At 36.7% G+C, this 17,739-nt stretch overlaps 1 protein-coding gene across 2 annotated transcripts in view; it reads left to right on the top strand.

Annotated features, from left to right (window-relative positions):
- FAR1 (fatty acyl-CoA reductase 1) overlaps window positions 1–11,334 on the top strand; it is an 83,266-nt gene extending 71,932 nt beyond the window's left edge. For both annotated transcript variants that reach the window (XM_075546023.1, XM_075546024.1), the window contains exons 11-13: window positions 5,816–5,945; window positions 8,570–8,697; window positions 10,397–11,334. In XM_075546023.1, coding sequence (XP_075402138.1) covers window positions 5,816–5,945; window positions 8,570–8,697; window positions 10,397–10,559 — 421 coding nt within the window. In that variant the 3' untranslated portion in view covers window positions 10,560–11,334. The remainder of the gene's footprint in view (window positions 1–5,815; window positions 5,946–8,569; window positions 8,698–10,396) is intronic.
- Window positions 11,335–17,739: the final 6,405 nt, after the last annotated feature.

Here is a 17,739-nt window from a genome sequence, read left to right as displayed (position 1 = left end):
GGAAATTGTTTAATTTAAAAAGACAAATGTAAAACTTTCTATTTTCTTATATTTTAGCCTTTGTTTCTTTCTTTAAAACTTTTATGGAGCCCTACAAATTGAAATAATCTTCTCTTGGTGTCCTTACCACATGGGCACAATGAAATGTCAGAGCATTTTTAAAACTGCATTGGAATTTTAGTGGAGAGTTCAGGGTTTGGGTATATATAAAGAAAATGTTGAACTTCTATCAGCTTCTCAAAAATAAAAGTGAAGTATCTATCACCTATAGTGTGTATCAGAAACTGTTACATGTAAGGATTTTTCTATATATTTAGTTGACTGTGATGTTCTTAGCACTATATGTTGAAAACTGACTGAAATATGTGAGAAATGTTGAATGAAAACTTCTTGGAACAGGTAAAGAAATACTTTCTGGGGGAAAAGCCAGCATACATCAAAATTATCTTAATTTTTCCTGGAGTGATCTGTAAAATGCAATCTTCATCATTGATTTTTTTTATTACTAGAAAACAGATAAAAATTTATGAATAATGACAGTGCATGCTTTTAAGAATAAAAGTGTGGCTAGAAAAGTATAAATTGGTCCATAATTGAAACACCTTAAATTTATTGCAGTTCCTTACATAAAGAGGGGTTAGTAAATGTAGAAAATGAACAATAGCCAAAGTTCACCAATTAACTCAGAATAGATGTTGTTATATAAATTATCTCAAATTTAGTGACTTTAAACATGGTATAAAACAGCAACAGTCATTTTGTAGAAATGGTTCATTTTTATTATATTCTCAGAATTAGGAATTGAGGCTGGGCTTAATTAAGCAGTGGAGTTCTAACTTGCACTGTGGTTGTGGTCAAGTGGACGTTAGTGGTGAAAGAGTTGGGGGAAGTAGAGAGGTGAGGCAGCTGCGAGGATGGTTGGCCAAGTGTCAGTGCTACTGCGTGTAGTCTCAGATCTCCCCCTAGAGTCTTTTGGCCTAGGTGACTGACGATGACTTGGAGGGGGAAGTGTTCTAGCAAGCAGCGAGGAGACTACGTTATCTTGTTTGCCCTAGGTGTGGTAGTCATGCGGTATCATGGCCACTTCATTCTTTTACTTACAAACTAGTGATAAGCCTTGTCATATTGTAGAAAAGGAGACATATGCCCCCATCTCTTGATGAGACAACTGAGATCATGTTATAAATAAGGAGGTGAGAAGGAAGATCCTGTTTTAAACCATTTTGGGAAAGTGCAGTTTGGTACAGCCAGCCCTCCTGCCTGAATAATTGATACCAGGATTGTTTTTAAATCATGCCTAATTGCAACTCTGGAGGAGTGTGATTTTGTGAGTATAGCTACTCAAGTATTACTTTGAAAACTCATGAATTAAAGGGAAAAGTTTTATTCTAGCCCCTTATACCCAACATAGGAGGCAAGCATACGGGAATATCTTTGGACAGGAAAAGGCAAAACGAGAGAAACACAGCTGTCATTGATCCATAATAGTTCTTAAATCCACCCGGCCTCATCCTGCCGGTTTCTTAATCAGGGCTCTCAGTCTTATGCCTTGGACGTTCGCCGAGACTCTTGACTGTGATCTCTGAACCCTTGTTTCTGCCATCTAAGTCGCCCTTCCTTTTGTATATGGAATGGGTTGTGTCTGCACTGAGTGACCCTACCCACAAAAGTTGGGAGCATACAGGAGAGGTCAGACAACTTCTTTTTTTAAAAGGCCATAGAGTAAATATTTTTGTTTATATGGATTGTTTGGTCTCTCTTCATTTATGTTGCTGTAGTGTGAAAGAAGCCAGAGACCATCTAACATGGTTACAACCATGTTACAAAAGCAGAGTAGTGGACTGAACTCTGATCCAGAGGCCTTTTAGCATTTTGTACTGTCAACGAATCTTTAATTGCAAACATATAATTCTTTAAAAAAATTATAAAACCTTTTACTCCATTAGACCAAAGTCATACCTTCAGATTGCTGAGAAAATGCCCTCTCTTTCTTGATTCCCATATGAGGTTACTGTGGAACAACCTCCCTCATACTGTTGACACTCTTAGCTCCGGTCTTTAAACAGTAAGGTCTCTGTGAGAATGTGTTCTTCTGTTCAGGAGAGAGCTTTTTGTCAGAAAGATGCTATGAAGCACTACCTTAGTGTTCTCTGAAGCTTTTCTAAGGTAATTAAAGCCTCACCCAGGATTCGATGTATGCTGAAAAGCCATTTCTTAAAAGAATTCCTTTATGCTTCTTTCAAGTAGTGGGATTTTAGGATCATCTCTCCTGTTTACTGTGATTGCCAGATAGCACCTTCAATACTGGCACAAAATCTGATAGCAAGTTTATTATGTCTGTTATACATAATAAGCAGGTAACAGTTTTATTAAATTTTGTCAAACTAATGGTCTTTTTTTAAAATAAAAAACAACAACAACGACTATCTCCCTCATTTTCTTGTAGACTTCTGCTGATAACCTTTCTGGTAGCCCTTTTGATTTTACTAGACGTCTCCCTGATGACCCCATTCTGTCCCCTACTTGATACTGAAGTCATTGCCATGCCTTTTGGTTTGTATTGTAGCACTCGCACCAGTGCTAAGATCCGCTCCTGTTACATTGTTGCATAACATCCCATAGTTCGTGGTGTAATCCAATTCCCCTGTGTTTATCTCTGATGCTTTCTGTGGCCAGGCATTTTCTAAGGGCTTGGCTAGATGGTTCTGGCAAGTGCAAGTGTGGAGGGAAGTAGACTGAAGAGGTGCAGAGCAGCTGGGGTGGCCAGGCATCTTTCTCTCTGCCTGTAGCCTCAGCCTCTCCATGTGGTCTGTCCACGTGGAACAGTTTGGGCTTCCTCACCACATGGCAACCTCAGGGGGAGCTGGACAGCAGGCGTGGCACCAGAAGGCTTCAAGGGTGAGTATCCATCCCAGTGAGCAAGGCAGGAAGCGCCATCACTTTTACTAATATAACCTTGGAAGTTACGGTGTTAACTTCCGTTTCATTTTATTGGTTACAAGTGACCTTCAGTTTTGATGGGGAGGGCGTTTGAGGTGAAATTGTAAATGTAGGACAGTGGGTAGTATTGCAGCCATCTTTGGAAATGAAAACTGCTACAAATGGGAAATAGCAAGTAAAGAATGCTCTTCCTTCAGTGAGATCTATCCTTTGTGAGGGCAGATTTCTAAATATCAAAGCAGGCATGATTCTTGACCCTGGGAGCTTATCATCTAAAACCAACATGGGACATAAGGTGTTTTATTTGGGCAATTTTATGTTATTTACAAAAGTTAAAATGTACCCTTTAAAGTTTTGTATAGATGACTGTTGAGCAAGGCACTAGTCGTCATGCTGTTTATTAGGGGACTTAAGATGGTACTTTTATATTAACATCAAACATTCATAGTATCCACTTTACTCTTAAGAATTTAGAGCCGAACCGAGCTACATATCTTGACAAAATTATAAAAAGTTACAACTAAGACGTACCTCATAATAATCCTTGGGGCTAGAAAGCCTGGGATTGTTACTTGTAGAAACAGGGTACAGTATTCCTTTCAGCACTTCACATATAGTGGCCATTGCTACACTGTTCAAAACACATCTCCAAAAACAGAAGCTCCATGGTCTTGTGCTTTGATTATTTAGCTTAACTTCTCTGAACCTGGTGTTTTTCATCTGTGCTTCTCAGCTAGGAGCCCTGGTAGTGCAGATAGTTAAGGTGCTCTGCTGCTGACTAAAAGGTTGGTGGTTTGAACCCACCCGCTGCTCCACAGAAGCAAGATGTGATAGTCTGCTTCCTTCTATAAAGATTTACAGCCTGGGGTTTACAGTTCTGCTCTGTGCTGAGGGGTGTTAAGGGTTGGAATTGACTCAACAGCAGTGGGTGAATTTTGGTTCTCAACTAGGGACAGTTTTACTCCCTGGGAGCTGTTGACAATAAATGGAGATAGATTTAATTAGTGAAACCTGGGGAGAGGGCTACTGGCATCTAATGATAAGCCAGGGATGTGACCAGTATCTTAGAGACCACAGCAAAGGATTATCTGGCCCCAAGTGTCTGATGCCGAGAGTGAGAGTCAGAGGCTCTCAACTTAATGCTCATTAAGATTTCCCCTTTCTCTAAAGGATTGTCATGACTGTTTGAATTTTGCCATAATAAGGAAAGAACTACTTGGAGCACAGATGGCCAGACTATCCCAGCACGTGCTCTTGTGGCATGACATTCCTGACCAAAGACTGATTGATGGGGCAGCCTTTTGCTTTTGTCCTCCTCCAGAGCCTTCAGTGCAGTACTCTTCTTGGTGCCCGATCATCTCTACATTTTCAATATGTAGATGGCCTTTGAAATGTATTTCCCCCCATTGTTATGACAATCCTGTTTTTAATGACTGAGTCAATGATTGCTTTTAGGGTAATGCTGTCACTTAAATGAATCTCTAGATGAGAATGTTCAGTGAAAAATAATTCCTGATCTATGTAGGAAAGCCATGTTAATCAAGTGTGTGTCATTTGAATGCATATTGGTTGTGATCATGTATATTGTTTTAGTTGCAAATCTTTTATATCTCTTTGTTGGTTGTTAGACAAAAATGATCTGATTTCTTCCTTTCTAGAAGAAGCATGTGTCTCTCTCCCCTGCGTGTTTCCAATCTTTATAAACCATTCATAACCAAATAGACTTTTGATGCTTAGTAATTCTTTTCATGTTTAGTGGAGATTTTATTTTAGAATCACTTTATTACATCAACTGTAGTTTTTTTTTCTTTTCATGGTTCCTATTGTCTCATTTTCTCACAGTATTCTGGATTCAGATATTTTTCCCCAAGTGTATTAAATGCGTCATCAGAATTGCTTAGCTAATGTTACTTTTTTTCCCCTCTCCAGTTCTTAAGTTCATTCTTAAAATTGGGGCTTTCTAAACTATATATAATAACAGTTTTATTGTTGGCATTATGGACATATTTTAAAATATTTTTCAAAAAATATTTTATCTGAAATTGGATCTTTTGGGTGTTTCAAAAAATTATTTTTTTCCATACTTATCAGAGCTAATTATTATATTGTAGTCATTACTGATTGGATTAGTGTAATGATATCAATGACTTTCAGTAGCATGTGTAAACTGGTCGATTTCAATATTAATGTTTCTGCCCTATTAAAATGAAGCAGATTAAAAAAACTAGTGAACGCCCTTATTTCTATTGGGGGTTTAAAGGGGAGATGCAATGTTGGAATCTCTTTTTCAGGAAATTTCATCAGGAGTCATTGAAATCATGGCATATTTAGATGATAAAGCGTGGCACCAATCATTGTGAAAGGGAATGTTGTTATTATTATTTTTAAATAGCATTGGAAAACAAATATTTCTGTATACTTTGCTTTCTGAGATTTGGAATTGTAAAGTTATACACAGCACTGTGAATTTCCAAGAAAATCTTATGCATTATAAATTTACAGATAAATAAAACTGAGGTAAAATGTAGTTTAAATACAAAAACAAAGGAATATTAATTTAATTCACTTATTTGTCTGGTATCTTACTTAAAATTTTATCTTGTAAAGTTTGCAAATTCATTTTATGTATTAGAACAACTCTATGTAGAGTGTATTGAATGAACTTAATTGCTACAGAAATTTTCTTTCACATTTAAAAATGTTATCCTAAGATACAGAAATATTTGTAATCCCTGCTGGTTTGATAATCTTATTGAATTATGCATTGTATTTTAATGTTAATAGTTATATTGGTGGGTGCTAGTATTTTGGGGAGTGGTAGAATTTTCCCTAATCTATGCAAAATATGAACTTGTCCATTTTTCTTATAATACAGGATGATGAAAGCAATAACTCGCCTTCATAAAGCAATGATGCTTCTTGAATATTTCACAAGTAATTCGTGGGTTTGGAATACTGACAATGTTAATATGTTAATGAACCAGCTAAACCCTGAAGATAAAAAGGCTAGTATTTCATCTTTTATATTAGAAAATGCTCAGCATACTAATTAGAGAGCCATTAGCAACATGAGAAATAATTGGATTTTTCCCATAAGCATTATACATCAAGAAAGTCTATCTATTTATATTTCTCATTAAAGCTTCAGTTAATTGTTGGTGGTAAATTAAAGTTACATTTATCTTAGTATTTATAGTATAAGTTTGACCAAACTTTTACTTTATGCTGGGTTAAAAGAAACATTTGACTTTCGTATGCTTTTTTTCTCCAAACACCTTTGTCTCAGAAAATATTTTTATACTGTTTTTATTATCAATCAGTATTTCCATATATCCCCTCTTAGTATGGAAATTCAATAAATGATTAGCATGCTCAGCTGTTAACCCAAAGGATAGCACATCAAGAGAAAGACCTAACGATAAACTTCTGAAAAATTAGCTGGTCAGAGCCCTTTAGAACGCAGTTGTACTCTGACATAACCTGGCTTTCCTTGAGTGGGAATCAGTTCTATAACGCAAAAGCTAAACTCACTATCATGGAGTCACTTCTGACCCATAGTGATCCCACAGGACAGTGTGGAACTGCCCTGTGGAATCAACCCCAGGGCTGCTGCTACAAAGGTTCACACACCCCACCCTGACACTTTCTTTCTGAATTTTGAGGAAACTTTCCCTCAGAAAATAATTTTTGCATATTCTTCATTCTATGTTTTTCTATGCTAATTTTGAATTTAAGTTCCTGTGTGTGTGTGTGTGTGTGTGTGTGTGTGTTTGAAGTTATGTTGTTTTAGCATCCATACCAGACAACAGATTGAGCAATTTCTGTAGCCTTCTTTGTAGTGATATTTAAGGCTGTACAATGTTAAAGTTGTGCTCCCTAGCCTCACCAAATTCTCTGATTATTCATTACTTTGGTTCTTTATTTAAACTCCATAATTAGGCATTATTATTTTACTTGTTAGATTTTATTGCTTTATATGTATCAGTTTTTATTTGGGTTCAGTTCTATATTTACCAGTGTCTTTGCTCACCAAATACAGTGTATTTTGTCTGAAATACAGTCTTTAGAACATGATCTGTGCTAAACCTCACAAGCAGATATTAAAAGTCTATGCAGTCAGTATTCTTTTAGATTGACCAACATATTTACAATTTTATTATTTATTATTGCTTCCTCCATCTCTGGACTTCATCTGGAATCACTTTTTTTGTATCTGGGAATATCCTTATGTAGGGATCATCTGGTATCAGTTGTTTCAATTTTTATTTTATGGAAACTTCTTTATTTCATCATTATTTTCCAAGATATTTTTACTAGTACAGCATCCTGGGTTAGATATTTTATTTCAGCACTCGTAAGGCATGTTTTCATTGTCTTGTTGGCTTCCATTGCTTCTATTCAGAAGTCCGCTGTTGTTCTAGACACTGTCCCTTCAGAGGCAATCTGCATGGCCTTTTTCTTTAATGTTTGCCTTTTGCTTTGGGCAGTTTTATTGTTATATTCCTAGATTCCACCCTCCCTCCCAAGAACCCTTATTATTATGTTATTATTATTTGCTATATCTTTTTATTATTATTTGCTGTATCTTACTCCATCCATTGTATATATTCACCTGCAATTCTGTTAGTCGTTCCCCTTGAGTGGGGTTGGTTATACAGTCGTCATTGCTATCAGCGCCCATTCCCCCCTCCCGCCTCCTCTCTGCCCGTACCCCCTTACTGTTTCTGAAGGGTTATCTAGCTTGGCTTTCATGCTTCAAATGGTTTTAATTATATGTGAACATACACACGTCTATGTATGTATGTTTTGAATTTGAAGCTTGATATATCTTGATTTTTGTATTGCTTCTATCCTGTTCTTTTTCACCTTTCCTCTTGAAATCCAATTACTCAGATATGTAAATATCTCATAATATTGCCTATTTTACTTAAAATCTCCGGAGCCTCCAGTTTGTGGGGTGTTATTGTATTTTCATGATTCACTTACAGTAGCAGTTTTTGTTTGTTTAGAATTGGCTATTACCAGTTATTTAATCGTCTAAAGTGAATAATCTCTTTGTCACTCAAAAAAAAAAAAATTCATCTGCCTGAGGACTAAGGAGCACCCAGTGGCATATGGCTTCTGTTTGCCATCAGGAAGCATTTCTGTAAGGCTCTTTCTGGATATGTACTCTTTTCATCTAATAGTCTACTCTCTGTTACCTAAACTAAGTGAGTTTTCATAACACATTCTTTCTCTTGATGTCAACAGTATTCTCAGAAAAATTCATCTGTGCGGTATGCAGTATGTATCGAAGAAAAGGCAGATTGCAAATAGAAAGGAACGAGAAATGCATAAAGTAGTAAGGAGTACACAAGTTTAAACAATAGGATTATTTTAAAATAAAATAATTCACATTTATTTCTCTTCATTTTTAATACACAGATTATCTTCCAAATCTTTATTTGTTTAAAAGAAGATATGAAATAGAGATAAAAACATTCTTGTGACTAGCAATAAGATTTTACAAGTTTATTCGTTAAACATTTTATAATTGTATTTTTAAGATTGGCTCATGAAAAATAGGAATTTTTGACTAGTTGTGATAACAGTTACTCATGAAAGTGATCAATATTTTTCATTAATGTAGACATTTAATATTGATGTACGGCAGTTGCATTGGGCAGAATATATAGAAAACTACTGCATGGGAACTAAGAAATATGTCCTGAATGAAGAAATGTCTGGTCTTCCTGCAGCTAGAAAACATCTGAACAAGTAAGTTTTTCATGGATTTAATTTCTTGTCTTGCTGTGAAATAATCAATCTCTTTATAAGTTGTCATGGTTTAATTAAAGATACTGTATTGCACTTAGGAAACAAATTTACCTTTGAACTAGAATGTAGCAGTAGTAATTTTAACCTAATATTGTTAAGACTTACTGCCTTTAAAAATTGGTATTAATCATTTTATTGAGAGCTCTTAAAGATATTACAACCGTCCACAATTCAGTTAGATCAAATGTAATTTTAAAATTGCTACCATCATCACTTTCAAGACATTTTATTTCTTCTTGAACTCTTTGATATCAGCCCTCCTTTATTTCCTCCCTCACCCACCCTACCTCCCAGGAACCCTTATTATTATGTTATTATTATTTGCTATATCTTTTTATTATTATTTGCTATATCTTACTCCATCCATTGTATATATTCACCTGCAATTCTGTTAGTCGTTCCCCTTGAGTGGGGTTGGTTATACAGTCGTCATTGCTATCAGCGCCCCTTCCCCCCTCACGCCTCCTCTCTGCCCGTACCCCCTTACTGTTTCTGAAGGGTTATCTAGCTTGGCTTTCATGCTTCAAATGGTTTTAATTACATGTGAACATACACACGTCTAGCAAGGTTAGTGAGGTAAAACAAAGACCATACTAGTAAGGGGAGGAAATATTGAAGAACTAGAGGATAGTTACGTTCTTTTTTAGTTTAAAATAGGTTTTAAACTGAAGGTAATTGAAGTTTTGTTGGCTTTTTTTAACCCTATTCAAATACATTTTTCGAAAAGGAGAAGAGATACAAACACTATCACTCAGCACTAGAATTCTTTGTGTCTAAAGGTGGTATTCTATTCTTTTATGAAAGATTATACATTCTGATTATAAAAAATAAATCACTAAATCCATTAGCGTGGCAGATAAATTAAATAGTAGTAGCCTTTTATTTGTGTAGTGCTCTTTAATCAGTTATTAGAACAGTTTTCCAGACTTTCACATTGTTATCTTTTTCATGTTACACAATGCCTTAAGGACTTACAGGGCAGCCAAGGTTACAGAAGAGGAAACTGAGGCTTAAGAATGTTGATTTTCTTTAGGTCTTATCATACTAAGTGTCAAAGCAAGTGAGAATCCTGATGTTTGCTTACTGATTTAAAGATCTCCTTTCCATATCTGTTGTTTCTACGGAATTTATGTAACCGAATTGAGATCTTGAAGATTTGGAGGCCTTTCAAACACCGTCCAAAGTGTGTTGAAACGTGAACAAAGTCTCCTGTAGTGTTCTTTAGCAATGGAAGGTACTCCTTTTATAGAACCACTGCCATGTTTCAAGCCTCCATGAGGATTTGTGAGCAAAGGGAAAACGGGCCAATCCTCATCCACAATCTCAAGGGACATCTGTTTGACTTATAATATATACGATGTATTGATTGAATTAATTTGTATACCAAATAAACCATTCTCAGTGACTGAATTCCTTCTTAATATAGATGATGCATCGTAGATTTGTCTGGCTTAAGTTGACAGAAGTCAACTTTATAACTTAAGAAATTTAGTTTAACTTCCATGTAAGGTTCAAATTAAAGCAGATTTCCACTGTGAGTGGAAATTATATGTGTCATAAACTGAGTCGCATAGCTGCTGAACAACAATAAAGTATTTGGAATGGAACCGCCTGACACGTCCCTTCGTTTGCTTTCCAGGTTGAGGAACATACGCTATGGTTTCAACACTATCCTTGTGATCCTAATCTGGCGCATTTTTATTGCAAGATCACAAATGGCAAGAAATGTGTGGTACTTTGTGGTTAGTCTGTGCTATAAGTTTCTGTCGTACTTCAGAGCCTCCAGCACGATGAGATACTGAAGACAAGAGTTTAGCATTAGAACATCTATGCATATGGTGGTCTGAATGCACAAAATGTAAAATTTACTTAAGTCATCTCATCTTTTGTCAAGACATTAAACCATCTTAAAGCAAATGTGGAGTAAATTATGGTACATTTTATGTAACATTTTAATGTTTATGCTCATGAAATCCTTGTGAACACACTGCGGTGTGCCAGTTCAAATATGTAATAACCACCCATCCCATAATTTTTAACATTTTGATCCCTGGGGACGGGTGGGGTGAGGGTAGAAGTGGGAAAATAGGAACACTGACCAGTATAACTGTGCAATTCTGGAACAATTCATTGCAATATGCCTTAAACTCATAGTGAATTTCTGATTCTAATATTCAGTGCAATGGAAAGGGTCTTTGGACAGGAATACTTTCTAAGTTGCTACCATTGATTCACCAGTGTTTCATTTTTATTGTAAGTTGAAGTGAGTTTTAATTTTGTTAAAGTTACAGCTAAACGATTTTCACACCATCCTGTTACTAAGTGGTCTCAGATAGGGAAGACATGTTGTGTTTTTGTGTTTGTTTCTTGTTAAAGGTCTGGTGTAGATCATTTTTCTATAAACAATCTATTGCTTTCATAATCAGAAGGCTATTCTAAAGCTCATACTGAATCTAATGTGTTTGACCCAAATCAGCATAAATTGGATTTTTTGAAGGAATGTGACAATAAATTTACTGTTAGTATTAAAAATAATAGAAATAAAATGTTCTTCTCCACATTATGGTGAAATGAAAATCCTGTGAGATTTTGTCTGTTTTGAAGCAGGAGGATTTCTTGAGCCTTCAGTTGAGGAGCAGGAAGGGATTTACCGGACATTTGTTTACTGTCCTTTATAAACTTTATTCATACAATTTTAAAAAGACTTGTACTGTCCTTCCAATGAAAACTCAAAGTGCATTATTATGGGAGAATGCATTTTCAGGTAGTAATAACATAATAAAATGTTCTCATATGTGTAAACACATTAATTTTTTATCTTAAAAGCAGAATACCTTCACAAAGAAAAAAATTAATGCGTGTAAAATCAAATAAAGGATTTTATTTACATACCACATGAAGTAACAAGCTGTTGAATGAGTTTGAAGATAACATATATTTTTTTCTGCATGTGGCTTTAGCTGTAGAAAGGAATGCATTATAGAAACGAGAAATAGCAAGAAAATTGGTGTCTGTTTTAATGATACATTATAATTCCCTTTAAATTATAACAGTTAATTCTATTTACTGTTTTAACATACATTTGATTTAACAGATTATTCAACCTAATATTACTGTTCTAATTAAACTGATCAAGTTGTGCTATATTTAAATCATCAGCAGTATATCTTGAATAAAATTAAGGAGATCAGTCCACAATACAAAAAATTACTTAGAACTTTACATCTAAATTTTTTTGGCCAATTTAAGTAAATGAAGTCAGTGTATAAAAAGTGTATTTTGTTAATGTGATAAAACTAAATGTAAAGGAAATCACCTTCTTGCCAGGTGTATGATCTTGGAAAGCAAAAATGCTTCCATGTTGAAGCCAGATTTTCTGTAGTAAAACTTTTAAACATTTATTTTAAACGAAATGTGTATATAAATTAAAAATAAATACATATATATTCTTTAAAATGATACTAAAGTCTAGGTGCATACCTCGTGTAAGGTGTGTGAGACATGAAAATGTTTAACGGTCAACCAGGGATGATGCCTCTGATGTTAGGAAGCCCGCACAGTTAGCTGCAGACTCTCTGTCCATTGGTTACTGCTTGTCCAAATAGGGTTCCATAATGTGCTGAAACTATGGTAACATTTGTATGATTTTTATGCTTCCGCCAAATATACTTTGAATCAATTGAGTTGTTTTTGTATGTTGCAACAGGATCAAGTACAATGTTGGCAGGGTTGTGAAGTATTTAGAGATGTAGGTCTTTTGAACAGTTGTATTTTTAACTGCTGTTTTCTTACGTTTCTCTAAAATGTAACCTTTGGAGAAATATCAAGTGGGAAAGTGCTGAGGCCACTACATTGATTTGTTTATTTAGACCAGGGGTCCTCAAACTACGGCTCGCCATGGTGTTTTTGCCGCCGCTGCCTGTCCTGCTTAGCAGCCGACTCGTCCAGTGTGCATAGGAATTTGTTCATAGTTTTTTTAAAACTATTGTCCGGCCCTCCAGTGGTCTGCAGGCCAGTGAACTGGCCCTGTTTAAAAAGTCTGAGGACCCCTGGTTTAGACTGTTGTCAAAAGAAAGCTGATGAATAAGTTAAATAACTACTCTGGAACTTAAAGTTCTAAAACTACTAGAAAGAATGGAGACTTGATGATCCACATCAAATAGACTTTAAGTTTAAATCAGCATTTTAAGGTTTGGAAATCCCTTCATTTAGAGCTTTTAGTTTTGCATTTGATTACACCTTCACAGACTTTAATGATAGCTTATTACGCAAATAAGTTGAGTATTTGAACTCATTTGTTAAAGATATATTCTAAAAACAATAACCCCCCACACCAACACATTTTGAACACTTAAAATCATTGTGATTACATTTAAGTTTGATTTGATACCATTAACGTGTCTTAAAACTCAACAAGAAGGATGGCAGTATGTTCTTTGACTTAAGGGTTATATAAGATAATATTTTAATATGTGTAAGAAGGCTTGAAAGCAGGGAGCAAAAAGTCTTATTTCTCCCCTTTTTGTATGTTCATTTTCAGGCGCTGGTTGGGGATTTTTTTATTTTGCTTTAAATGTAAATTAATAGTCTTCTATAAAAATTAAATAGACGTAGTATTGGGTGCCTATGTTTGTAAACCAAAAAGGAATAAATGAATCCCTACATTTCCATTATAGTATTTATTGTATTTTTACATTCTGTAAGTTATCTTTGAGATAATGTAGTTAAGATTCTAGGAAGCAGTCTTCACTTCTTGGGTTTGTTTTTTTTTAAGTGGATTCATTAATTTAGTGCCCTAACTTTATTTAATTCAGAATCTCTTAAACAGCATTTTAATGTAAGCAGGATGAATGCTTTTTGTGAAAGTCTGATTTTTTACATATTAGCTGGAATGAGGTAGGTTTTCTATAGCCTAGAAACAGCACCAGGCAACTGCCAGGTGCGCTATTAGGCCCCAGCTGTTTTCCACGTTGAATGGTGGTACATAAATTTGTAGGTACATTTACAATAATTTATTTACCTAGTGGGTCAGGTCCATTAGGGTAAAGTGCATTGGGTAAGGTACATTCATTAGTAATAGAGATGGCCTGAATCATTTTTTAAAAAAAGTATTAGGCGAGGATGCCAGTGAATGTTAGTTAATGGCTGGTGCGCATGCTCTTCTGCTCTTCTAGGCTGACTTGAAGCCCTGACTTGAAACCATTAGAACTGAGTTGGACTGTGGTAAAAGAGTCTTGCTCTATTTTGTGAAAACTGTCAAACCTTTGTATGAGAAACTAGAAAAAGGAATATTTTTGTACATTGCATAATTTAATGTGGAAATGAGTGAATTAAATGAATAGCCTCTGAAGAAATATGAAATGTTTTCTTACTGAATTAATAGTTTTGGCTAGTGATTAAAAATATATGGGGGAGGAGCTTCAAAAATTTGTAGAACAATGGAATTGAAATAGAATTTTTCCACAAACTTTTAAGGCTCAATTATATGTGCTTTTTAAAAAATCATTTTAGTAGGGACTCATACAAATCTTATCACAATCCATACATACATCAATTGTGTAAAGCACATTTGTACATTCATTGCTCTCGTCATTCTCAAAACCTTTGCTCTCCACTTAAGCCCCTGGCATCAGCTCCTCATTTTTCCCCCTCCCTCCCTGCTCCCTCATGAACCCTTGATAATTTATAAGTTATCATTCTGTCATATCTTACACTGTCCGATGTCTCCCTTCACCCACTTTTCTGTTGTCTATCCCCCAGGGAGGAGGTCACATGTAGATCTTTGCAATCGGTTCCCTCTTTCCAACCCACCCTTCCTCTACTCTACCCTCCTAGTATCACCACTCACACCACTGGTCCTGAAGGGATCATCTGCCCTGGATTCCCCACGTTTCTGGTTCCTGTCTGTACCAGTGTCCATCCTCTGGTCTAGCCAGACTTGCAAGGTAAAATTGGGATCATGATAGTGGGTGGGGAGGAAGCATTAAGGAACTAGAGGAAAGTCGTATGTTTAATCGTTGCTACATCACACCCTGACTGGCTCGTCTCCTCCCTGAGACCCCTCTGCAAGGGGATCTCCAGTGGCTTACAAATGGGCTTTGGGTCTCCACTCCACACTCTTCCCCCTCATTCACTATGGTAAGATTTTTTGTTCTGATGATGCCTGATAGCTGATCCCTTCGACACCTCGTGATCACACAGACTGGTGTGTTTCTTCCATGTGGGCTTTGTTGCTTCTGAGCTAGATGGCCGCTTGTTTACCTTCAAGTCCCTTTTTTATGGTGGTATTTTCTTGGCATGTTTCTCTGCATCCTTGGTTTCTTTTCTAAGGAAAAATTTGAGTACCATTAAGTACCATTAATGTGGCACATTACAAGTTAATGGCTCTAAAATACTTTTAATATTTTAAAGAAATGCCTAAAGTTTATTGTCTTTACTGTGAGCCTCGCCTCAGAACTGTAAGACATATATGTCCATTTTGGGGAGGTAGGTGTGGGGTAGAAGGGACTGATAGTGTAGATAATGCCTATAATGCCTCTACTTTCACACAGGGGAAGAAAGGCAATCAAGATTTTACAATGTTTATCAAACTGTTAAAACAGTCTTAGTTATTAATTATTTTGAGTCTCTTCTAGGTACCTTAATTTAGATTTTCTCTTACAACTGCCTAAAGTTGAATTTGGTATCTTTTAAAGAATTCCTTAACTTTCTGCCCTTAAACAGAAAACCTAATGATCTGTCTCAGGGGTGTACATGTGAGACACACGGAAACACGCACTTTCTCACACGCATACCCTGGGGTGAGTGTGTGTTTATTTTTCTAGGTGCCATCTAGTCAGTTTGGGCTCGTGGTGATCCCTTGTACAACAGAATGAAACACTGCCTGGTCCTGGGCCATCCTCACACTCATTGTCATGTTTAAGTCCATTATTGCGTGTAGGGCCTTCCTCTCGGTCACTGACTTTCTACCAAGCATGATGCGTCCCTCCCAGAGGCTGGACCCTTCCGATACATGTGCAGTGGGTGTGAGATAAAGCCTCACACTCTTTGCCAATGCTGTATTCAGGCTATATTTCTTCCGAGACAGATTTGTTCTTCTGGCCACTCATGGTACATTCAGATTCCTTTGCCAGCACGATAATTGAAATTCATCAGTTCTGCTTCAGTCTTTTACTCATTCCCCAGATTTTACATGCCTGTGAAGCAGTTGAAAACACCATGGCTTGGGTCATCCAATTTCAACTGCCTTATCCAGGCTGATAGTGAGGGGAAAGCCCAAAGGGAGGAGCCTTGACTGGCTGTTTTCTCAGCATCTCCGGCATTGTGGTAGCAGTCCGGGCCCCATGGAGGAGGCTCTAAATAGAGCTCAGCGTTACAGGGTCAGCAATAACCATCTCAGTCTACCAAAATGGGAGCTATCTCTGGGAGCTTGGTCTCTATAAACTCATACATGATTTATAAACGAGTATGCCAGTGTACCATTACACTGGGAGTTAAATGGGAAACAATACTAGAGGACTGGGATTACTTCATAGTGGACATAGGGCAAGCACTTCAGGTGGTAGACACACCAGAGAAACTGGTAGTCACAGAAATACATTTACCAAATAAGCCCAAAGCTTAACAAAAGAACAATTTCAAGTACTGTAGCAGTCTTTAGATTGTTCTCCGCTCATAAGAGAAAAATTCTGTCTCAATATCTGGAACTAAAAACTGAGAATTCATGGACTCTGAATTCATGGACTGGAAGAAAGATACATTTTTGCCTTTGGTATTTGGGCTGCCAATTGCCAGGTTAGTGGCTCAAATTCCCGCCACTCTGTGGGAAAACGATGAGGCTGAATGCTACCATAAACATTTACAGCCCCAGAAAGCCTAGATGGGGTTTCTATGACTTGACAATGGGTTTTTGGTTCTGGGAGTTATTTTAAAACAAACTCTTTGGTTAAAAAAATCCACAGGTTCACTGCAGAAAACATGAAATATGAAAGAAAAAGGTGTAAAAAGCTAGATCATATTAACGCTAGCCACTATTAAAAAAACAAGATCTATTCCATTAGATTAAACGTGCTTGTTTACTTTATCCTCCATTAGATTGTAAACTTCCATAGGAGGCAGGACATACATATTTCTTAAGGTATTTGGCATATACAAGCAACTCAAATGTTTCCATTCATTTGAGAGAATGGAGTTCAGCCATCCCATTATCAATCATACACTGAACTCTTAGGCTTTCTATTATATATACATTTTGCCTTTTATAATCAAGACAAAGTTGCCAAAAGGACCATTTACGTTTACACATTGTCTTAGTTATGTAGTGCTATGATAACAGATGCCACAAACATAAGTCTGTTCTGCCACAGTTGGGGCTGAAAGTGAACTCAGAGCACTGACCCCAGGGGCAGCCCCTCCTCTCATTGGCTCTCGGGGAAGGTCCTTGTGTCTCAGTGACTTTGGGTCCAATGTTCTCTAGAGCTATCTATGTTTCTTGACATCAATCCTTCCTTGGGTTCAGGAGGTTCTCAGCCCAGGGGACACCCCAGGTCCAAGCTCCTCCCTTGATGGCACTAAGGTCCCTTTTACTGCTGGTACTTCTCCCAACTTTTATTTCTTGTAAGGTAGAGGTGAGGCAGGCCACCCGTCACTGGAACTCCCTTTACATGGGGTCATTGCTATGACCGGAGTAAGGGTGCTGCATCCCACCTTCCTCCCCTTGTAACTGACAACTGGTCCAATGTAGACGGCATCATGTGAGGCGACTACATCGTTACATCATTGTCAAACCACTGAATGGACCCAGCCACGTTACACATTATTTTGAGGATTCCTGAGAGTGTTAAATCAGCACAGAAGTCCAAATTCCACCCTGATTCTGAAAATTCCTCTTCAGCTGTGAACCTGTAAACTAGAATACAAGTTATCTGCTTCCTAAGTACTATGGTGAGAAAGGCACAAAGTAGCATTTACATTACAAATGGA

Source organism: Tenrec ecaudatus, chromosome 4, assembly GCF_050624435.1.
Source record: "Tenrec ecaudatus isolate mTenEca1 chromosome 4, mTenEca1.hap1, whole genome shotgun sequence".
Classification (NCBI taxonomy): domain Eukaryota; kingdom Metazoa; phylum Chordata; class Mammalia; order Afrosoricida; family Tenrecidae; genus Tenrec; species Tenrec ecaudatus.
This window is presented reverse-complemented; position numbering and strand designations above follow the sequence as displayed.